This window comes from Trematomus bernacchii, unplaced genomic scaffold (assembly GCF_902827165.1).
Source record: "Trematomus bernacchii unplaced genomic scaffold, fTreBer1.1, whole genome shotgun sequence".
Lineage (NCBI taxonomy): Eukaryota > Metazoa > Chordata > Actinopteri > Perciformes > Nototheniidae > Trematomus > Trematomus bernacchii.
The window spans coordinates 4,737,181-4,762,493 of NW_022988066.1; the positions used below are offsets into that span (position 1 = coordinate 4,737,181).

The following is a 25,313-nucleotide window of genomic DNA, read 5'->3' on the forward strand; positions in this document are numbered from 1 at the left end:
ACTTTATGTATTGGTCAAATTTTGTTCGGAAAATTAGAATATCAACATCAGTTTCCTTCCAGTACTTTCATAAACAGGAGTACCCAGTATTCATAGTTCAAGTTCAACAAAAACACAAAATAGAGCACCAAGGGAAATACTTTAAGAGAAAAATGCCCTCAAAAGTAAAAAGATAATCAGTTTAGTTTTCCAATAACTTCAGAGCACAGTGTCCTAAAACTAATCCCTAAATGTATTATATAAATTGCCCAGGTACTAATCCCAGCTATATTTAAATGTGAAGTCACAGATCAAAAACAGAGAAAGGGCAGAAAGCTGATCAAAAGACTTGGAGGCAACCAGGAGATAGTGATGAAAACAGAAAGGGCTTCAGCACAGTGATGTCAGCTAATTAGCCATGCTCTCCAATCCAGTTTAATTAGCAAACAGGACACCAACCAGCCTCTGTTAATAAAGAGCGTGGAAGGGTGAAGCTAAGCAGGGGCTTCCAACAGAAGCTGGGGGAAGGGGACGGCAGAAAGTGATGATGTCAAAGACCAGGGTTACCTTCCATCCTCCATACATTGTTTCAGTCCAAATGACATTCAGCTATTTTTCATTTAAAAGAAAATAAGTCAGGTGAGTCAGAGTCAGACTCAGTTATTGCTCGTCTAGCATCTGTTCAGCCTGTTTCACTAAAAAAGACGCCTGTGAGCTATATTGGTAGTTGGTTTGTATTATGCATGAAATAGAGCAGCAGATTAGACAGCGTTAGACACATTACAAGGACCAAATGACTGTGAAGAATCTCATAACAACAAATATTCAAGCTTTAAAGTGATTTCTAGAACAACAGTTAGCATCTGCGCCCAAAGAGCACCGTAATTAGTTTTGGCAATTAACATATTTAACAGGTACAATTGGCAAGAATGGCAATACCATATGGCTTGTGAAGCTCAGAACAGATGCAGGATAACACATCTAGGACAGAACCGCATCAAACATGCACACAAAGATTTAATTTCTGAATTTGCATAATGCATTCTGGAAACTAAAAAGACTTGAAAACAAAACCCCGACAAAATAAGAACTCTTCACGTGATTTCAATTGCATGTTTTATAAACAACATATACTCTAGATGTGTGGCACATTGTGGATTCCTGATAAAGGATTTTTGGGAGGTAAAGACCTGTACTGTTCACTATATTATTACTGCTATGAACATGGAGCAATTGATGGTCAAATACAAGTCCAAGTAGTCTACTCTTTTCTTTTTCTCCTTCCATTTTATGACCTTCCGCCATCCATCATGGAACCAAAACTCGATAAAGAACTCTATCTTATCTCAGAATGAAGAGTAAATAACAAGACCGTGCCGATAAGAAATGGAAATGTTGTTTATCAAAGTGAAACTCAAGACATGACAGGCAGGGTACACTTAAAGAAAAAGACTGTGCGTGCTGGCTGTATAGGGCAGCAAAATTATTGTAATTTGCGTTTGGTGCTGCAGCAAGACAAGGAATACACAGTCTAGGTTCATTTACCCATAATAAACCTGGGTATTCAGATAACTCAGGGTATGCAGCAACACATCTTATTATCTGCACTGGAGTCACCTGATTACTGTTTATGAAGCAGATAAGTAACCATGCTTTTTATTTGTTGCTGCCCTTAATTTGGAAGCAGTCATTGTTTTTGACTGTAGTAGTGATACAATGTGCTTTCACCTTCTGATAAAAAAAATTATTTTACAAATGCTTCACAGCTCAGTGGCGGAAACCAACTTTTTAGCCACCTAGGGATTAGTTGTCGTTAGTTTCAGTATTAGTTGGACTTTGCATGAAATTATTCAGAATTGGAGGGTGTAAATGTTGTGTTATGATACTGCCTTTTATCATGCCGCTCTGCCTCACCAACAGTTTCCCTGTTCAAAGTCTTTGTCATTCACTATAAGAAAAAGCCAATTAGAAACTCAGTTATAAATAGGCGCTTTCACACCGGAGTACTTTTCCCAGGAATAGTTCCGATAGTTCCTGGGATTTTGCGTTCACACCAAAAAGATCTGGAACTAGAACTTTTTTTTGCGAACCTTTTCACCCCTTTTTAGTCCCTGCTAGAGAGCAGGGACTTTCCTGGGGAGAAAAAGGTTCCAATTTCTGATTGGCTGGGCGAATTGCAAACCACGCCCCGTAAAACTCTGAAAACTTTTTGTGAAGCCGCCATTTTATTTGCTTGCATTAGCATTATTAGCATTAGCCCAGCGCACCAACAGAGAGAGACTAACTTATGGCAACACAAAATAAAACATGGTAGCGGTGGAGTGATGAGGAGGTGTCGGCGCTTCTGGCGATTTACTCGGAAGGCTGCTTCTACTGAAGCCAGTCCCCAACTCCGGGGACTTCCGGCCAGGGACTTCGGGTGGCAGTATACGCCGTGAAGTTGTTTGCGGAACGCAATTTACTAGATAGTTCCAGGAAATAAAAGTTCCGGGGAAAGGTTCCGGGAACTATTCCTGGGAAAGGTACTTGGTGTGAAAGCGCCTATGTAGGTGGCTTAGAAATTTACTTTATTCAGGCAGAAAGGGGAAATACTTAAAGTGCACAATGCGTGACGTTTACTTTCCAGCCTTGGTACCAATACTATCACTTCACTTCTGACCTAGCTAGAGAAAGATGCGGTTTAAAGGGTTCATACATCGCAATTCTCTAGCAATCAGCTTCATGCAATCAAATAAATAGTAGCTATTTAGAACCAAAACAACCCTGATGTTTGTCGGGGGATTTTATTGCAGGAACAAAGAGAGAGAGAGTGTGTGAAATGAGGCACACTCATCATCACTTCATCTCTCTCATTTCCTTCATTCACTTATCTCTTTGACCCATCTGTTCCCTACAGGTTTGAAAAAGAGATGTTACAGTGATGCTCAAAGGTGAATAATTTCCCCAATATCCAGCATCATACAGGCACTGACCCCACCAAACTCCCCTCAATGAATTATGTGTCTGTATTCACACCCTCACCTCATAGTCTGATGCCTCTTTTACCCATCATCCCTCATTGGAAGGTGACATTTCAAATGGAGGTAGCCGTAGGCTCCTCTTTGTGAGTATATGTGTGTGTATGCACTGTTTTACACATACTGTACATTTGCAAGTAAACACTTAGAAGAACAACTGCTACTCGTTTTGAAGAGTCATCGCCAAAACCCTGTCAATGTGTTGAAGCAAGTAATGCAAGCCACGTTTCTGTCAACTTATTCTGTCACGGTTATTAAATTGTCAACTTTCATTTATATATTAAACCTATATATTTGTGTTAATCATCATTTTCCTCCTCCCTTCAAACCCTATTATACAAGAAGAACTACAGTATGCCACTCACGCATCCCAGTCACTCATGGATAGAGACACACACGCGTGTTTATCAAAACATTTTAAACCAAAGCTAGTAACATAGAACTGAAATAATCAATCAAAAGCCGGAAATAATCACTTCTTCCCCGTAACACACACACATTGCTGCCTACTTCTTTCTTGAATACATCCTTGTCTTGGACTACACCTATGGGAGTATCATCACTGGTTAGTAAGGTGAGGAGAGGCTTTGAAGAGAAAAAATTGAAGCTATCCTTTATACAGACAAGAGGTGTTGGGCTAGGCAAGGTTACTATTTTTAGATTATAAATCACCACCCTGATTCCTCTTGGCCTTTCACTAAGCTGCTGAGTGCTGAGAGGGAGGGCAGGATGCCACCACAGCTCACAGGGGGTTTTCCTTGTCCTGTTGTATCTGTTCACACATCTGTCTGACAGCAGAGCTACAGATAATAGATGGCATTCTAACTGTTGCCCCAAGTTGCCCTTTTAACTGTGACTTGTACAAATGATTGTCATCTTACATCACAGTTCTAGTAGCAAGGCGATAGGGTGCTCCTCTTCCAGCAGTATTCATGGACCAGCTTGACAATATGTAAGGTTGGTTGAACGACTCTTCACTGGTTCATGAGGTTATTTATTAAACACGCCATGTATGCTTAAAAAAGTCTGCCAAAATGTGATTTCAGTTTTTGGGAGCCAGGGCTCAACACTAACTGTTAAAAGTGGTTGCCTGGCTGGCAACTAGGTATCAGCGTTAGTCACCTGAGTAATTTAGATACTACGCAATATTTGTCAACCTAATAAAGAAAATGTAAAATAAAAGAACGAAAGCTTTATGATTGAAAACAAACAACATTAATGCCCCCCAATTAATATCCCAGCAATTTTACATATTGTGATGGCCTGTGTAAACCCCCTGCTGCACATAACATGTTATTATTTTTGAGCCAATACAGACACACATTTCCTTTCTTCGCTTCAAGAATAAACATTTCCAACAGTTTTGCTAAAAATTCCATATACGGGCAGTTTTATGTTAAGTTTATAATGTTAGGTTTATAACAAGAATGCTGAATACTCTAACAATACCCCAAGGCTCTCACAAATTACAATTCAAAAAGACCAGCTGTATTATTACTGTTTCATTGCCATGGTTTGTATACACGGACTACTTATGGCGCATTTCCACTACAGGGCCTCACTCGGCCTCGCTCGGTATGGCTAGGCCTCGTTAGGCCTTGTTAGGACTGGCTCACTTTATGCTGCGTTTCCATTACAGTTTAGTAGCTGGGGCAGTAACTATAGTAACACAGTGTAGGCGGAGCCGTGACGTCATCTTCAATGAGAACTACAGAAAAACAACATCAGCTGTTAGCTGTTAGCACTCAAGCTCACAGCTCCTCATATCTGTTCAGAAACTAGACAAAAGTGAAACAAGTACAAACCACAGACTGTCTGTGTCATGGTGAATACAGTCGCTGGTTTATTTATGTCTGTATAGGCCGTTGTTGTGAGTGTGGACGGTCGGAGCATATACTGCATTAGCTTAGCCGATCTCCATTTAGACAACACACATTTTAAAAGGTTTTTCGCCTGCCGTCTGTCTGCAGACTTGTCAAAGCATTAATTCATGGTTTTTACTAACCGGTATCAGTATGTTGTTACTTCGGCATCATTTTGAAACGTGTATTACAATTAAATCACGGTTAAATATGTTCATTTTGTTGTAGTTGTAGCCCCCTTGCCAGCGATTCTCTCTCTAGTTTAGCATACTCAGCCCGACTCAGCCTGGTTGTTGGCCCGGAAAGAACCTCGATTTTATGGGGCCAGAAAAACTGTGAAATAGTACCCGCTAGCCAGAACTACGCCAAGTGGAAACGCAACCAAAAACAGGCCGGGCACGGCACGCTTAAAGCGAGCTCCGCGCTGTAGTGGAAATGCGCCATTAGAGATAAGCATATCAGAAAAAAACACTGAACTCAATTTACAAATTCTGAAACCTCAGAGCCCTTTGAAAAAATCTCCCGCTTGCCTTTGCACAGCTGGAGTAAATTGAGCTCTCTATAATACAGCCCCTGCACACATAGACACTGCAGAAATGTTAATTTGCAATGTTCATTAGCATACTGTAGCCATGTGCTGTGGGTGACAGCCTTAGGCTGCCTTTACACGAGAACTAAGCGGCTTGTATCTGCATAGTTTCTCTTTCTCTTCTATTATTTACACGAGGACGTAACAAACGGACCCCACAAACGATAACGGGTCCCAAGGTGGATAGATTTGCAAACGAAACGCTCTGGGGGGTCAAACGAGTCCGTGTAATCGCCTCTATACGAATATTTCCTGAAAAAATAACGATAGCCCCACCTCTCCCCGCCTCTGCTGCTCACTGCTGTAGCATGGCCAGTAGCTATTGTCAGTAGCTACTGCTAGTGCTACTGCTACTGACCATGCTACAGATGTTAGTACAACATCTACAGCTCGACCATGCTACAGATGTTAGTGCAAAATCTACAGCTCCTCTAGCATCAGCAACAAGTGGACATGGAGAATTACATGAACTACTACATGTTGCTAAATCCACCGCGGGGCATAAACAGAAGGGTAGACAAGGGGGGTTGGCAGTGCTGTCGCAAGGACTGGAAGATGACTGTGTTCTACTTAATATGAATTACTATTCCTTTTCTCCATCACGAGCTCTGCACCATTTGTCTGAGCATTACTATCAAGCTTTTAAAAAAAAAAATGTTTTGTTGGTTCACTTTCAAGAAAAAACAAGAGTAGGTTAGAGGGATAGATGGGCGATAACCCTAACCTCTAACCTCTAACACTCGCCTACTACTTTCACCATTTCTCCCGAATGTTTTGTTCACATAAAAATACAGATGACTGGACTGTGTTCTACTTAATATGACTTACTATTCCTTTTCTCCATCATGGTAACAGGTAGCATGGTAACAGGTAGGAATTACAAATAATGGACCGTCATGTTGTAAATGCCCAAAGACAAAATAATAGGCCACCTGTCAGGGTTTTAATAATTTAAAATATGTTACAATATGTGTTCAATGAAGATATTTAATTGCCAGAATCTTGGCAGGGTATTTTATCACTGTAATGAGCCAGCAGTCTTTGGCAGTAACTTGGTTGTTAGGCTTTCTGTGGTTTTGCTCTTTCCTTTGTGCTCAGTGGTTTGAGTTGCAGAAAATCCAATAAAAGTTACGTGTGTGTGTGTGTGTGTGTGTGTGTGTGTGTGTGTGTGTGTGTGTGTGTGTGTGTGTGTGTGTGTGTGTGTGTCTTGTTTTTTTACACCTCGACACATCCAGAATACCAGGAATTCAGCAAACCTACTGTCGTGCCTGTGCAAAGTGTTCTGAGCTGAGTGTGGAGAGGATAGAAAGAAGGGAAGATTCTTGTATTTATATTTATTATAGACCAGGATCAAGCGCTACTCCAGGGATAACCAGGGATCTATAACCTGATCTGATAAATAAAACATGTGTGAGAAAGAAACATAGTGAGGCTGAGGGGGGATGTGTTTGTAAAGGAAATATTTGCTGTGTATAAAAAAACACTAGTTACAGTATTTCTACTACAAGGACTGCCATCCAACTACATATTTGCTTCAGATTGTATCATGTTAGTCAGGTAGTGTATTCCTTCAAATAAAAGTATCAACACAAATAATTGGAGGCAAGTCCTGAATCCTAGCCAGATAATAATCCCTTCAGTACATTTTGCTCTAATATGATTTAAACTGTAATCAGATCGCAAATCAAGCAATCATCAAAGGTATGAGGATAAGGTTAATCATTTACCTTTTTATCACTGGTTTATACTAAAATAAGAGACTGAAATACTTCATACAGAATGAGAAGGAGAGAGGCAGGCTGACTGTAACTTGTATCATTCTGTTTCTGGGGTTCAGCTTCAGGCCGCGCTGTTACATGATGGGTCAAGTTTAGACTTCAGACCCTCTCAGGCTTCTATTTCAAGTGTTTTTGTGTGGACTGACATGCAGGACATTTATAGCCCATCTGCCTGTTTGACAGGATCTTTTTACGCCGCCACCCATGAAATGAGTTTGCCCTGAACAAAGTGTTGATTACGACACAGTGACACTTTGTTAATAAAAACCAGAGGTAATCTCCAGATATATGGATCATCCATCAATCAAAACTGTTTTACATATCTGGAGGTTTATTTTGTATAGAATACTGAAGTTATTTGAAATCACCGACAGCCAAAGAAATCAATATAAAACCTTAAACTTGCAAAACCACCGGGTGCTTTAAAACTCTTTTCTGATATGGAAGAGATGTTGAGATGAATATGTTTCATAGTGAGCTAGCAGGCACTCATAAGGACAAACTCTCGTCCTGCAGGAACTGTGACACAGAGTCGATTTGAGGTCAAGAGCAATTTCAACTCTCCCATGCGCTGGTCATTAGTAATACTTAGCGTGGTTGGAGCAAGACTGGCGGCCAAATACTTTTTGTAAACAAACCTCGGAGGGACTGATGGAATGTGGGTTTTTACTGTAAGTAAGAGTATGTGTGTGTTATTCACATTCTTAATTGTGTGTGACTTCAGAGCACTGCAAGCTTCTGAGGGTTTGTTTGTGTGTATATTAACATTTTTATGTTATGGTGGCTGTGTGTGCATGTGCATCAGGAATTCTGGTTCCCATCAAACTGAAGCAAAAGGAACATTAATGTTTAGCCTTTAAAAGCCCAGTGCATTCTGGGTGCTTGCATATAGTTATTAATCTGTAATGAAGACATTTCCTGAAATGTGTCTTACTTGTATGTCATATCAGTTTGTTCTTGACACACAGATAGAAAATGTTAGTGGGCGGGAAGTTGTTGCTCTCATTTGTACAGTATAAGTGATATTACAGAGCAAAATAACTGCAATGAGTTCTTCCACTCAGATAAGAAAACATCATTGAAAGAACAAAGCCCTGCTGTGCTAAAGCTGGTAGTTTAAATTACAATAAAAACTGTCAAACAGAGCTATGTGTGTCCAGTATCCCCTGCATTTCCCAGTCTGCAGTACACACACTGTAAAAGGTTAACTGAATTTCAAGCTGTGGTGCAATGCATTATAGCTAAGAAACTATAATTCTGGCATTTCTTTATCTGATCTCACTTGAAGGTCAGTGTGAAATGGCAGCTCTTAAGATTCCCTCTGATTCTGCAGGGTCTGAAACTGGCAAAAGGCCAGCAAAAGAGCCAATATGTAGGCTTTCAAAAGGGCTCTCAGGCACAAACCCCAATGATGGTCACTTCACTCAGTCAACCCTCTATCGAACACAATTGTTTTTTGCAGACAAAGGGTTAGGTGTAAATACTTTTACTATACAGTCAATATCTTTAGATAATTACAATATACGTGTATGTAGAGCGGAAATACCACCAAGGTGAGTTTTTAATCTATAAAAATCTTCCATGCATGTCTTGAGCTCTGCGCCATCCCTAGTTGCTGCGATATATCTTTGCTCTCCTCGCTAGGCTTCCTGTTAAGTTTGTCGGTAGTCAAAGCTAGTGCCTCCACATAAAGGTCTCTGTCAAGATTCTGCAAATGAATGGTGGATGATGAAAACTTCATTTCAGGCACTGGTAATGACAAACTTGCCCTATTGACAGCATCGACTGAGGCACAGCATCTGTTTGCAACGTGAATTAGAAATAGGCTCTTTTTATATATTTTGTCTAAGCATTACTATCAAACTGAAAAAATAAATTAAAAATGTTTTGTATGTTCACTTTCAAGACAAAACAAAGAAGTAGGTACAATGGTACATGTTAGGTAAAGTGATGGTTGGGCGATAACCCTAACCCTCGCCTACTTCTTTCCCTGTTTCTCCAGAATGTTTTATTCACATTTAATTTAATTGCAGCCTTTAACATATTATACCTTGTATTAAGGTGTATATGTACTGTACGTATACTAAAAAAACTCAGGGGCTGTGAAGAAAGTAAGATTCTGCATTCAAGGTCAAGCAAGAAAATAGTTTGACTGTGAAGAATTGCGTCAATGTTGAAACGTCAAGCAATTGACAGCACAGGAGAATGTCTCATACAATGTTGTAGAGGCCATGGACACACACACACACACACACACACACACACACACACACACACACAACACACACACACACACACACACACACACACACACACAGCACACACACACACACACACACACACACACACACACACATACACACACACACACACACACACACACACACACACACCACACACACACACACACACACACACACACACACACACACACACACACACACACACACACACACACACACACACACACACACACACACACACACACACACACACACACACACACACACACACACACACACACACACACACACACACACACACACACTTCAGTGTACGTAAGCACTTACATCCACTGCAGCATCTTCTGCAGGCAAAGTCTTGATCCAACCACATTTGAGACAGGCCTGTCACAGACCATTAGCAGAAGAGACTGAAGATCCGTTGGTGTTCACTAGGATCCCAGAGTGTAAAAATACCATCAGCATGCAGCCCAGGGCCCTCTCCATAAAGTATGAGTCAACACTGATTATCACTGGAAACCTTTTTTTTTTTTTTTCAAATGATATAAAGGTTATCTTGTAATACATGTTCCTAAAAAGGCTCTATTTGTCATGTAACTAAAGCAGCAATGTACAGAGTTTGGACTAGTTTCAACTATTCTGATGTCCTCACTTAGAATTACATTGACTCTGATGTGTGTTGTTGTGTAGGTTGTGTGTGTATACAGCAAAAGAAAGATTGGTCATATTTCTGTTGTCCTTGTTTTGTGCCTTCTGGTAAAAAGTGTGTGACGTTCCCCTCATATCCCTCTTACTGCGGAGAGACCTTCAAGCCATTTACTGTAAGTTTTGATAAGAATCAAAGAGGAGAGGTTCAATGACAAAAGCTCATATTATTTCAGTGTTTACATATCTGCACCAGGCTAATAATCCTGTGGCTTCTATCATACAAATCACAGTATTTAAAAGTGACTTTCATCAACTGACCCTATAGCTGAATCAAGCTGTTGACATGAATCGTATCCTAGCAGCAGTGTCCTTACAATCACAGATAGATAAAGTAACCATTGTGCAGATAAGGCATTAGAATTCAATAATTTCTCCGATATGTAGAGGCTGTACAAAATAGTTTTTTTCAGCAACAACCGCACTGATAATTTGATTCCCACAATTCCTCTGCCAATACTTTACATAATATCATTTGTATATTAGCAAAGTAAAAAGGAAGGGTTATAGCACTCAGCAAGCATCAAACAAACACATCCTGCTGCGTCGAAAGAGCGATAACATTACTTTTACACTGCCTTTGTATGCAGCAACAGCTACAAAAATATTGCGACTCAAAAGACACTTCCCAGACGGTTTGAAAGGAGTTTATATGCAAATTGTATTATGTTAGTCTGTCACAGAGCATGGGAAGTCCGTACAACATCTATTCTCATCTGTCTGTGGGTGAATCTACGTTCAGTGCTCTATTGTGACTTGTATGACATTATCTTTACATAATCAAGTGGGGGTATGAAGTCGATTTTGAGAATGGCTCTGTAAGCCCACACATTTGTTTATATTAGCCTGTGTCCCCTCAGGACACCATATTCCTTAAGGGTCTGAGATGAGAAAGTGTATAACCCTGTGTCTTATCCAATACAGGATCTACTGCAAGCCAGGGGCAACACACTATGATGCATGGTCAACAACAGCAGCTTCATTAAAATGCATGACAAACAGCGCTTTTGAAGATTGTTTCTGGGAAAATGTTTTTTCCAGTTATAAGTGATCTCCATATTGTTGTCAAACTCATATATTATGCTTTTTGTCTGAAAACACTGCTAAAAGTATTTTTTCTTTTAATACGAGATGAGACCCTCAGCCAAAACAGAATCATCATCCATCTGAGTTACTTTCAGTGCATCTTCAATACTCATCAGGAGGGTTTTTGAATGTTCAGCAGAGCATTTCAATAAACAGGCCTTAAGATCAAATACTTGCTGCTTTATTTTCGGGACATTATATATTTGTACAATTTTGTCTCTTTATCTTTATATATTTGTGCCATTTGGTGTCTTTATCTTCATCTAAACCCTTCCCATCTGAGTCCCTCTTTTTTAGTCGGTCTGTTGTTAGATTACAATGTAGCACAGGTATTTGAACTTGATGGATTTGAACCTCGATTTTTCATCCAACACACTCTTTAAACAACTCGTCTTTATGCAGACATGCTTTACACACTCATCTACAACAATGTATGAGTGTATGTATAGAGCATCTGTGTATTCCCTGTAGAAGGACATGAGTAGCTTTGTGTCCTCCCTACAGGCTGCAGCTCTAGCTACCAGGCAGAGAGTTAATCCTATCTAGCACTTCACAGTGGGATTGCATGTGCATGTCTTGTGGGGTTGAGTCTACAATGATCTCATTTATCTGAAACAGTGTACCCTGACAGGGCTCTGCATGACATGTCACCACTCACACACCAAAATCAAATCTGTGCACTAAGAAGATTTATGTAGCATCAGGTTTCTTTGTGAGCAGGTTTCCTTGGAAGCAGTGCTTGTGCCAAGGCTTCAATAATGGGGTCGCTAAAGGCATGTGCATGGATTCAACTCAGTAAAGGATGGGAAGTGTACTTATGCAAAGGCCATGACATCACACAGGCATAAACTGCTTGATAGACATGCAGGCGATCATTAAAAAGGACTGCTCAATTATATTGATCTGAATGATTGAATTGCTGCACCATGGTTTACACAGTGGTTAGCACTTCATTTTAGGGTGTTCAAGCACGAAAACATGGACCTAAACACAAACTGAAAAGTGTAGTCTACATGCAAATGGTATTAAGATAGCGTTTTGGGATTTTTCTCAAGATTTTAGATTTTTTAGAAGCTGTGTTTTATTGTTGACTGTAGACAGGGAAATCAGTGTTTTTGCGTTGTAACGTAATAGTGTGCACCATTATAGATGGGAGGGTTGTGTTTATAATATGCTGTTTAGGTTTACAAATAAATGTATAGCTCTTCCATTGTGTAAAGGAACATTAACATCCGAATGCAAATGGATGTCACTATACTGCTACATTATCCAACACTGTCACGGCACAGACCCTGTTGCTAAAGTCACCAATGTGCGTGTGCGTGTGCGTGTGCGTGTGCGTGTGCGTGTGCGCGTGTGTGTGTCAGCCTGCCCACTGGCCTTGACATCTGGATGAAGTTTAATGTGAACATGGTTGTATGGTCGGTATTTTGAAGGAATAATCCAGTATTCAAAATTACCTATGTATTTATGGACTAGGCTTATATCAAAAGTGAGATAAAAAAAGTCTGAAAATATTTCATCATTTTATAAGACTTCTTTACACCAGTGGGCCTGAACATGCCTGTTTGTAGGAAATGACCAACACTCTTGGTAGAAGGAAATGGACTTTAAAAAACAGATGTGCCCAGGATGCCTGTGTCACAGATGATGTAATTTCAGCACACTCAAATTTAATCTTGTTTTCAATTTCCAAGAAGAGTATATATAAAAAGATGGTGTGCATCCCAACCCATGTCAACAAAACACCTTCTAGAGTCTGCCAAAAAACATCTCCACCTTTGAGATTTGTGCTTTTTAATATTAGAACACTTCTGCCTACAGCACACTTCTGCCTACAGCATAACTCAATAATATAACACCGCTGATTTCTCTCAGATTAACTGAAGGCCTGCTTATACCTTATGCCTGCATCCCTTCCACTAAGTGATTTAGAAGCTCTGCTATTGAAACCATTAAACTGGTTGATATTGTGAAGAAGTAGAGGAAGAAGGGCATTTTCTGTGTGTCTGTGTGAGCTCTGCCAGGCTGCCACTTCACCCTCAGGTCAGTTGTGTCTGTAGAGGAGACAGAAAAGGCACTGTGCTACTGTTTAACTCGGTTACTCTGTCACAGATATCTGTGCACTGAACAGCCCCCAGGGGGAGTGTGTGTTTGTGTGTGTGTGTGTGTGTGTGTGTGTGTGTGTGTGTGTGTGTGTGTGTGTGTGTGTGTGTTTAATTGTGTTTGTGTGTGATCAGAGGGGAAATCAGTGCACAAAGACTAGCAGATTGCCCTGGGTCATATGTGTTGCACTGGTTAAGTGGACATCAATGATGCAGCAGCCACACACCCACGTAAATGCAAGCACATCAAACCTCTTAGTTTCATCTGCTGAGCCCCTGTAGTGAAACGGGAAGCTTTTGCATTATTGATGGTCTTGTCCTGTAAAGCACTGAACTTACTCGACCTGCTGGTAATGTTACACCAGGCAGTCAAACGAAAACAATTTGTTAAAGTAAGTGCTTTAATCAGACTAATTGACACTAGCATGGAATGTGCTTTCTAAGTGATACTATTACTAACTCAACAAGTGATCCCTTTAAAAAGGTCCAATTGTATAGTGGTTACATTTATAAACTAATTTCATTTGACCAGATCATCAATCAAGTAATTGTTATAATGATCTTAATACATTAACAAAATAATGTTTTCATTCTCAAAAATGTATTTAATGTATACTTTGCTTATAACAACCAAAAAGCACAGTGTTGTTTGATGGTGTGTAGAGGAAAACAGCAGACTTTTTAATATGGTAATTCAATGATTCTCATAAATCTGAAAATTCAGCATATTACATCATTCTGCATACAATATTTTTTACCAAGTACCCTTTTTACCAATGTGCATGAACATTTAGAAAACAATGTCAAATGTGTCATGAGATGCTTTAATCTAGTGGTTTGAGCAGCATGCCTGTGACCAAACAGATTGATTCAAGTGTTAGTTCTCTCCTAGAAAGATGGCACTCAAAGTGAATCTCAAAGTGAATCTCAAACTGCACCACTGAATGTGCTCTGTACAACTACTAGACCGACTATGCAGAGAAATGACATGTGAAATCTTACATGTGAGTTTGTGCATAACTGCAGCCACCCTGCCTTTGAAACAACACCCTCAGGCTTCAAGGAGCAATGTATTCATGGTAATCTTGTCACGTCAAACTAAGGCTAGCTGCCCATGATGAGTTTGCTACTGAAAAAGATCTGCATCTTGTGAACACTTTATCTCTTACAATAGGGTAGTTATAAAATACAGTCACGAAATGCAGGTAGCCTGGATACTGCAGATCTTCAGGATATTTGTTGGCCATGGGAGTTATTGCCTTCCTGGATCGCACGCCAGGGAGGCACCAAGCCATTAAATATGTGTGGTTGCCCGTGGCAACAGAACTGCTAAGTGCACAAAAATGTATATTAAAAAGGGAGCTAATATTCTTATATGGCAGGCGTTAATATATTCACATATTCTTAAAATATATTAGGTTTGTGGTGGCCATTTGATCACATTAATTAATTTCATAATAGCACACAGAGTGCCCGCATTAACGAAAGGCTGAGAATAATTTACCACTGGTATTTTAAGAGAAGTCTGCTCTAGTCGGATTAGATCTCTACACATTAGTTTTGCTTTTCTTTATTCTTGCTTGTTGATATGTAGACATGCACTGACTTGCTTTATTTAATTTTGTACCTGTACAATGACAATAAAGGATTTCAATTCAAATAACTTCTGTGAGGTATGTGTTAGTATGTTGGATCAGTATATAGTATGACTTCTCCTTAGGTCTAAGCATGTGGCAATGACATATGGCATTAAAGTAAAGGCTTCATTAAATCTGTTTGACCACAGCAAGAATAATAGTGCTGGTCTTCTTGAGAAACTCACATTTGGATGTTGATGCAGCAACATTAACAGATACAATATTCTTCATTGGAGAAAGTAGAACTTTGCAGTTTGTATACAAGAAAGTATTTTAATGTATGAAACAGGAATGAATGTAAAACTGTTGGCAGACTAACTGACTAATATTTGTACTTGTGTTTTATGTGCAATACATTCATTGTAAAACACATGTAACTGCAACACTCAGATATCAAAGGTCAATAAAGTTGACTGTCCTGCCCACAATAAAACTTGATAGCCGCTCATTATTCTGTCCCCAAGTGCCTGCTTGAATCGAGAATCCTTGCTCAGACTATTTTCTGCTCTCCGTGTCATCCCTGCCATGCTCCATTTTAAGATTCTGGGTTGATGATCTTCGATGACACACTGACATATCTCCAGTTACAGAGGCCAGGCAGTGCTGCTGTGACACTGAGAGGGTATGCATGCCCGGCAGGCACACAGGCATGTCAATTGAGTTTCACACTTAGCATGCAGGTAAGCCTTGGCTACTGGCACATGTAATAGCAGCCGATAAAAAGGCAAATGGGAGACCCCATTGAATGTGGCTGATTTTATCAAAAATGAATTGCATATTCCAATAAAATAATTAAGATAACACTTTCAATGATGTCTATAATGCATTATAAACAGATCTATTATGCTTTAGAACCTGTTTCTTACACTGTAATTATTGTAATGAGCACTCATAATAATATTAATAAACATTATCATAAATGATATTTAACAATCATTTTAACACATTATAAAGCGTTTTTAAATGATCACCAATGGTCCAGTATCATATACTTTTTAATTAAAAAAATACATACAAAGCTAAGCTAATTCAAAATTAGCATTTCCACAGCGTGCTCAGTCAATTTGGACTAATACAATTGTATTTGTAGTGTATGTGTTAAGTGTTTAGTATGTGTGTCTCTGTCCAGCCAAGACAGATGTAGGTGTGTTGGCTTTGGCCACCACTCCTACATTTCCCATCTGTCACCGGGCCAACGCAGCTCATTGTTAATGGCTTGGCTATCTGCCAATATACTTTTCCATGAACTCAATCCTGCTGAGTGAATTATAATTTAATTTTGGGAGATATACTATGAACTCCATTATCCTTCTGGGGTCACTGTCAGTATGTTATTGTGTCAAAACTTGCTTTTCAAATATGTTTAGTTTGTAGGAAAGAATATTGACTTTGATTGTATTACTACAGAAAGAGAATAATCTCACATTCATTTCTTTAGAGGTTGGAGACAGTGACTGACTAAGTGGGATATTTAAATCACGGTGACTCCCCTGAAACATGTACATTGGAAGAATTGAATAAGCCATCTGCTGCTGCTGTGATTCATCATGAGTCAGCTGAATGTAACTTGTATATGGCACTCATTGAATAGATTCTAGAAGACTAAAATATTAAAGCCTTCTTTTGAGAACAGCTTAAACAAAGATGCTTTGTATGCGAGTCAATGTGCTGTGATAAACATTTACCTCTACAGTACAAGCTCTAGAAAAGTTGTTAAATGTAGCATGTCAACATGTCACACCGATACTTGTAAAGTGATGTGGGTCCGAGGAAGAGTAAAGTACAGTTTCCTCCGCCCACTTTGCCACAGTGCTCCATAATACAACAATCATTCAAAGCAGCACTACAGCTTACCAAAAGAGCAAGGGTGTAGAAAAGAGGCAGGCCTGGTTGACCTGACTGCATATTGGTGACACTGCATGTGCACTTGAGTATAATGACAGGAAAGGCACGTCCTCACCGACAAACATGTGAGAGGGAACAGCTGGGCTTTGGTTACTTACGTCTGTATCGGGCCCCTTATCTGCCCCAGGGCAGCTGAATGTGACTAATTCATGGCACCTCTTGTGGACCACAAAGCAGCAAACTGCAGAGGGAGAAAGAAAGACAACAAAAAAGGGGAGAAAAAACAAGATGGTTAACATACTGTGTATTATAGTTGATGTATATGTTAAGACTGCAAAAAGAAAAAGAGATCTGATTACACTGAGAGGGATTGAAAAAAAGAAAACACTGACATCTGGGCTAGGCTCTTTACCATGAGTCCAGATGGCCAGTCCTGCCTGCAGGCTGACTGCTCTTATTGCAAAGTACAGTGCCACCTCATCACTGACATAACAGGAGCTAAGGCAGACACTGTACACACACTTTTGGATCCACAGGGAGCAAAGACAAACACATCCTCACAACTGACATGTAGAACACACCTAGGCCTACACCCCTAAATACAACTGCACTAAACTGTCAGAGCACACAGCCAGTGGCAGGTCACTGGGTGCACTGTAGTCTGCAGCCAGGCAAGATGCACACTGAGGAGGAAGGCGCCTGTTACCGGCTCTCAAGAGACTCCTGACACCAAGACAAGACAGGCTGGGGGCTGATTGTGTGACTGTATGTTCTCATTGTTGTGTCTGTGCAGGGCCACCTCATTTGTGAAACATAGATGTGTTTACATAGGTGCTATGTCAGCTCCTTTTTCTTTTTGATAGACAGGAGCACTCTTCACTTTCTCCCCAGGACTTCATGATTTCCAGGCCGACACTTGTGTGGCATGAGATGAAAGCATCTGAATTTGTAGATTTCAACAGTCTTCACTTAGTACTGAGTGACCCTGTGTAGACTCCATTAGTGGTTTGTGTTGCATCAGTGATGTGATGCCTTTACAGAGACCCTGCTTGATTTGTTTCACTGCTGTTTCAGCAGTGAGGGAAAGTGATGTGCGGTGTATCCCCGTCTTGCGTTCACCTACATATCTTCTTTCCACTGCATTGCTCTTAAACAGCTCCACCCAACTGAAGATGTACTAAAGAAGAGCTGTGTATTGGGGGCTCACTCCCTGTTACAGTGGACCAGAGTTTGACTTCCATTCTGCATTCCCTATCTCCCATTACAAATCTGTTTGACCTCTATCAATCATAAAGGTAAAATACTAACAAGAAAATCCATTGAATAGCATGTAAAAAAAACTTTCAGAAACCCAGACATTATCAACAGAGAATCCAAAATAACTCACGTGAACCCCCAAATTAAGATTGATTTTCAGATGACGATTAAAGAATTAGGGTGGCACAGAAATCAAACATCATCTGAGATTGCTTGTTTTACACCATTATCATCTGGAACAATAAAAAACCATTCATGCATTATGTATATCTACCCATTAAATAGCTGTTTATGTTTCCTCGTTCAGCCTAAATGTCTAAACTATGATTTAGACGTGCAAACACAGTAATGACAGTGCTGCTGTTAAGATTATAATTATTTTTGACTTGTTTTGAAATGAGTCAAATACCCATCCACCATCTGTCCTGTCAGAGCTGCCTCCCTGAAATCATGAATAAAGACAGATATTTGTGAATATAGCATAGCAGAGCACATGTGTGTAATACTCATAAAGAATGTGTTTAAAAAAATGGAAAACACGATTTGATTTAAGTGAATTGTGGCTAATAAATGCTCAAACTACACATCTATGTTGTGTCTAAGTCATAACTCACCAAGAGCATACTTTCTTTCTTGTCAAACTGCACATTATCACCAAGATTAGTTAAGTCTGGACCTCATATATTGCATTTTAATGAAATGTCTGCAGATACAGAAAGGTTTATACATAATTTATAATGCATGTTATATTACATACTTAGCCATTGGTGATCAGGTTTAAACTGTGCAAAAATAATTTGTGAATCGGCATGTCTGTTCTTTTATATGTTCATACATGTTCTGTTCTCAGTTACACATATCACAGCATTTGTGCTCATTTCTTTGCAGCCACTTTGCTCCACAGAATGTGTGTCGTTGGCATTCTGCGTACATACTCTGTCGCATAACTTCGAAATGTACTCGAGCACAGCTGGAAGAAATATCAGTTTTCAACAGGTAATTGGCATTGTCAAGCCCCACTAGAAACTATATGAAAAAAACATAAAAAGGCAGTGCAGTTTTTAAAGTATACTTTTGTTGAAAGTACTAGAAATACTGACTAGAAATGTACTGATGAATTAGAGCAATCAGAACATGTAGACACTTGTTCTACTGCGGTATTGACTGCTTGAGTCAATACCAGCAGTTTTGTTTAGATTACTGCTCAAGTCTTTTGAGTTTGCACAAAGGCAGTCAGAACATTAACTTCAATTGATCATAGGTGATTTTTTCGTGAATATTTTATTAACATAGATTGCAACAGATCTGAACATTGACGCTTTTAAAGAACTTGACAGGTCCACCGAATGTGTTTCTTTAAATGCCCTTTAACTCCAGCACCATTGATAAAGTTGTAAATATTCACGCAGAAGCTCCAGGAATTGTTGTTGTTTTTGAAGCCAATATTTCACAAGGAAGGGATTGCACAGCTCTGATCACAACAATCCGGCTTCTCTACACAGATACAGTAATCTTGAACTTTGAAGCATGATGATACAATCAGTAACTTGATAAAAACAAACCAACGTAAATGTATCCTGAAGCTTTGACTAGATCTGCATCGCAGAAAATAAATACAACATTTTTATTGTTAGCATAGAGTTACAAAGAATGTATGGTTACTTACAAATTCATGTGTGTTTATGATATCACATCAATACAACCCCCAACACACAAGCATATCACACCACCTCTACTCGACCCCTTTCACTTCCTTATTCCTACTAGGGGCTATCAGTTGATACGGTCAATACAGAACCTGAAAATATGACCCATTACTCATACCACCATCAAACGACAAACCAGACAGGTCATAAATCTCCCTGAGTCAGTGCCTCCATAATTCATCCAACAGTAAACAGCTCATTTGGCGCTTTCACACCGCAGTACTTTTCCCACAAAGGTTCATCAGAACTTAGTTCATGAGAACTCTTTAGTTCTCATGAACTAAGTACAGATCGCGTTCACACCGGAATAAGTCCCTGGGGGAGGATTAGGCAAATGAAGCCGCTGACGTCACTTCTTCTTCTTCTGCTTTGGGTTTACTGGCAGGCCGCAAACAACTTCACCGCGTATACTGCCACCCGAAGTCCCCGGCCGGAAGTCCCCGGAGTTGGGGACTGGCTTCAGTAGAAGCCTTCCGAGTAAATCGCCAGAACGCCGACACCTCCTCATCTCCACCGCTCCCATGTTTCCTTTTGTGTTGCCATAAGTTAGTCTCTCTGCGTTTGTGCGCTGGGCTAATGCTAATAATGCTAATGCGAGGATAATAAAATGGCGGCTTCACAAAACGTTTTTGGAGTTTTACGGGACCTTTTTCTCCCACGAAAGTACCTGCTCTCTAGCAGGGACGGAAAAGGGGGTAAAAAAGGTTCTGATGAACTCATTTTAGTTCCGGATTTCTTTGGTGTGAACGCGACATTTTGGAACTATATCGGAACTAAAGTGGGAAAAGTACTGCGGTGTGAACGCGCCTATTGTAGTGTGGGTAGCACCAATTCCCACCAACACAAAGCGGCACTGCTTAAACCCGACCTTTGACATGTTTCTATTGATGAAGTCAGAGTTTTAGTTTCCTTATCCATTCAGCCATAATTACTATTCAGCTTTAATTGATTCTCATTGAAGCCACTATAGCTCTTCGACTACTAGCACTTTCTTCACATAATGTCTTCTGTGAATTGCCCAGCAGTATAGTGTATTCAAGATGGCTTCTAGGAAAATGTGATGAGAGGGATCAGTATGTTATTATTAACCATTACTTATTCAGAGTATGTGACAGAAAAAGGGAGACGAAAGAGGCAGAAGATATAAATATGAGATACAGAGGTGGAGAAAGATTAAAAAATGGGATCGATATATAGGTCAAAGATGAAGGGGGCTGAAACTCGTCGTCTTATGCTGCTCCTCATTAGAGCTCAGCTTCCTGTTCTCCCAGTGGTGTAGTTCTGGAGCAACACATACATCACTTCTTACTCCATCTTAGTCGAACATCTCCATTAGCAGACAAAGGCATCAAGCTAGCTTCATAGTAACTGCATTACTGCCAGGGAATAATGTACCCTATATTTCACCAATGGTGGGTGTGGATTAGCCACGGGTATTTCTCTTAGCGTATCATTAAAAAAGCATGAAAAACACAAAAATAGGACAGTATGAGATCATCAGGGTTCATTTAGAGGTGTTTCTTTCTTAGCTATTGGATTAAAGGAAGGACATTGGTGACTAATAAATGAATATAAAGCAATTAAAGCTCACAGTGTCGTGTACAAGGAGACAGGAGGCTAGATGAGATATTTGTTCTTAAACTCTGCAAGGTGTTAGCCTACCTCTGACACTATCTTAATCACCTTTGAGGAAAGAGAGCAGCTAGATTGTGGTTTTTGGTTTAGGGGTTAGTTCAAGGTTCAAGGCTTTTATTAGTCATACGTACATAGCTACAGTGTAGTTATGACGATGAACATCTTAGGTCCCAGGCTCCACTAACAGTGCAACACAATGAAACTGAAAAACTGAAAAAAGTGTGCAAGTAAATACAAAAATAAAATGGTATAATAGTGAAATAGTGAAATAGTGCAATAAGAGCAATAAGAGTCTATATACAAGTGATTGGAATATGATATATTAGATAAATCATTTGTAAATTGCCGCCAGATAAATGTAGATATGTGTCTGCCTACGACCTAATAAATATCTTCCTCTCTGGGTAGGATTAATTATCCAGCAAGTGAGCCGGCTTAAGGGTTTTCAAATCAATAATGCCTTCCAGCACAACAGACTGCAACACTTTTCTTCCCATCAGATAATCTCAGACCCACTCCTACTCCCACTCCGGCATATCGATTACTGCCAAATCTTTTCAAGGTCATAAGGCCATAGGAACAATTTCCTGAGACTCTCTCTTGAAATCAGAAAGTACATGAGAAGTGGGGGTGATTTTAATTCAACAGTTCTTCGATATGAAGATGAAGCCCTGCTGCCCAATGGTGCTCCTGACAAAGGCTTCTCTTCCCAGACTGGAAAGCTTTCATTATTCCTCGTTGTTATTTTCTCCCATTGATTGCCTGAACCAATCGTCACCACTGTCACCAAACACTAACTCCACGGCCATGAAAAGAAGAATGAGAAAACCATCAACCGGGAACAATATATATCTCAGCAGGAAAAGCTGGAAATGGAAATGGATTGGATCGGGCTTTTAACCGCTGCTTGATATAATTATACATGTGATCTTGTCCTTCAAGGAGCATTGTTGGCAATCAAGTTGTCTTGCCCAAGAAAACACTGCGCAACTAAAAACAAGATTTGTTGAGGAGCAAGCCTCACTGTAAACATCTATTTTCCACTAAAAATGGTTATTCAAAATTGACTGCAACTGACATCTTTTGATCTGAAAAATAATTCCAATGCCAGCATTTCTATATTCTTGTAAGTATAGAAAATCAAAAGCATGCTATCTTAGCCATGTTAGGTGTGATAGCTGATTACACTACAACTATATAATATATAACAATAATGTACTATTATATATTTTTTAAATGTTCCAATGTACAGAATATTTAGAACTATAAAAAGTTTGAAAAAACATTGTTTAATATAGATGGAGAGGCTTAAGAAATAATCAGGAAAAAATAAATAAATGGTAAAACACCTGAACCTCCATGGCGTAGCATTATCTGCAATGATGATGATGATGAAGTGACCATCCATAAAGCTTTTCCAAATGATTCACTGTCATTTTAATTTAAGGGACTGAACATTAAAGCTGACAACATTGTGCATCACTGTGACAGAGCTTCGGCCAATTTATTACAGGCCGGTAATTCATCATCTAAAATAGCAGGGGAAAAAAATTAAAATAAAATAGAGACATTATTTTGATTTCTGACCTACTGGTTTGACATTGCCATCATTTAGGTAAAGGGAGCTAAAGGACTTTAAATAAACTCATTCATTAAGTCTCTTTTAATCACACCCATTCCTTACTATGTCTCAGTCTGTCTAAATCCATAACCCTTGCACTTTCCACTTAAAGTTCACCTATTATGCAAAATAAACCTTTTCATTTATTTTATATATAAACATGTGTCCCCTCTGTGTAAAGAGATTCTGAAAGTTTTAGGAAAAAAGATTTGCTCACTTTTTGTCCTGATCCATTTTTATAAAAACCTGTCTGAAAATGAGCTGATCAGATTTTGGCCATACTTTATGATGTCATAACGATGTTTTGGCTTGTGTAACCATTAGCCAATCACCAACCAAGGTAACACCCCCCCACCTGATCACCTGAATCTCCTCCAAGAGCACCATTGTGTTCTTTTTAACCAAATATCTCTCAGAGGGGCGTGGGGAGTGGCTCCTTATTTTCATCTAAAGTAACAGACAGAGAATCAGCACTTTTGAAACAGGGCTGAAACAGAGGGGTTTATGGGATGCTACAATGCATGATCTGTTTGGTATTTCGAGCCAAACACTTCAGAGACATGTTTGTATATATCTGAGACCTATAATATATTTAGGAAAAACAGTATAATAGGGGATCTTTAAATGGTTAAAGCATTGCATTACAGAATACACCATGTAGCCATATCTGCAGCCATAGCTAGAGTAGAGCAGATCATTAAGACATTTCCATCCTGCAAAATTCTCAGTTTTGCTTTATTAAGATGCCAGATACCATCCCAAACATTTATGAAAAATTCACTTGAGGGTCACTTCACAGTAATTACAAGGTCTTCAAAATAAATAAGTGTACTATCATTTTGTCCTTTAAAACTAAATGTAAAAAAATTACCCATTTTAAGGTCTTGTTATATGTGAGCTTACTTAGATCATTTGTAATAAGATACTGACAGGGTGTAGCAACGTACACAGGTATCAGGTTATGCAGCTAAAGTACACATTGACAGAGTTTTCTGCTGCTCACATTGTTTACAATCCGGTCATAAAATAAATACTTTGACAGTGACTAAAGTTGGATAGAAAATGATTGGTGGTCAAAAAACTGTTAAACACATCTGCAACAGTTAAGTTACAAGAAACCTTGTAATTTACCACTTGACTTGAGTAAATAATGATTTAGACAAAAATAAAAGTCAATCTTGTTTTAAGTAAACACCAAAAACAATTCAGTAAACTTCAGTATCATGGAACCTGGCCCAGTTTCACAGCAATATTGATATTTCCCATGTGGCTGTTTAACGACAATGTCATCGTCATAAACTTTGAGCGTTGACAGGCTCCCCCCATAACGCGCCATTTAATATGTTTTCTGTGAGACTGGACCTTATTTAAAAAAGAAGGTAAAGGTTAGGCCTGGCCTTCAATTCTTCATCCACTTCACCCAATTACAGTATACCTAACCAACAGACACACACATGCACGTACACAGAAAGATTAAGAGAGAAGAAAGTTTGCTACTAATAACACAGTGATCGGTACTTGGGACAGAGAACAACAGAGTGCTTTTGCATTGCCCTTTAAATACAAGCCTTAAATCAGAGTTCCCGTTAGCCGGTAATTACCGGACAATGACCGGTAAAATATGCTGAAGTCCGGCAAATCTAAATCTCTCCGGTCAAAATGTCCGGTCAAAATAATTTTCCCTTAGCGCAACACCGCATCAGTTGCGCCACTTATGTGACAGACAAGAATAGTATGTGACAGACAAAAGAGTATGTGACAGACAAAAATTGTCAATTCTAATGTCTAACACTTAATGTGGAGAAAGAGATGTCCTGTATGGGTTGATTGTGCGTTGATCTGTTGGTAATGCCTCGGGGTTCCGGTGGGCATGTAAACAAATGCATAATGCTGCGCTATACTTTGTGGCCTCATCCGGTTGCATAGCGACGCTTATTGTTTAGGTGTCTTTTAACAAGCAGGTAGTCATATCATTAGCTAGAACTAGCTAGATCTGATCGATATGGACATAAATGCGAGTAAAGTCTAATCTGACAGGAGAGAGAGATCGGCTGCTGCTGACGAGTCGACACGCAGCTCTGCATGATCCCCTGCAGCGGCGAGCAGAGCAAAACACACTTCAGGTTAGAAAATCACACGTAGCTATTTTAATTACCTCTCAAACTACCTAAACTAGTTATAGATATGTTTAGTTTTACTGTCGGGTCACTCATTACTGGATCCGCGAGCTGCATGATACTGACGGGCT

At 39.5% G+C, this 25,313-nt stretch overlaps 1 protein-coding gene across 1 annotated transcript in view; it reads right to left on the minus strand.

The window, feature by feature from the left end:
- Positions 1-25,313, minus strand: part of prkcaa (protein kinase C, alpha, a) — a 143,523-nt gene that overhangs the window by 71,618 nt on the left and 46,592 nt on the right. Inside the window, exon 3 of the mRNA XM_034120385.1 lies at positions 17,005-17,087. Within this exon, the coding sequence (XP_033976276.1) occupies positions 17,005-17,087 (83 nt within the window). The remainder of the gene's footprint in view (positions 1-17,004; positions 17,088-25,313) is intronic.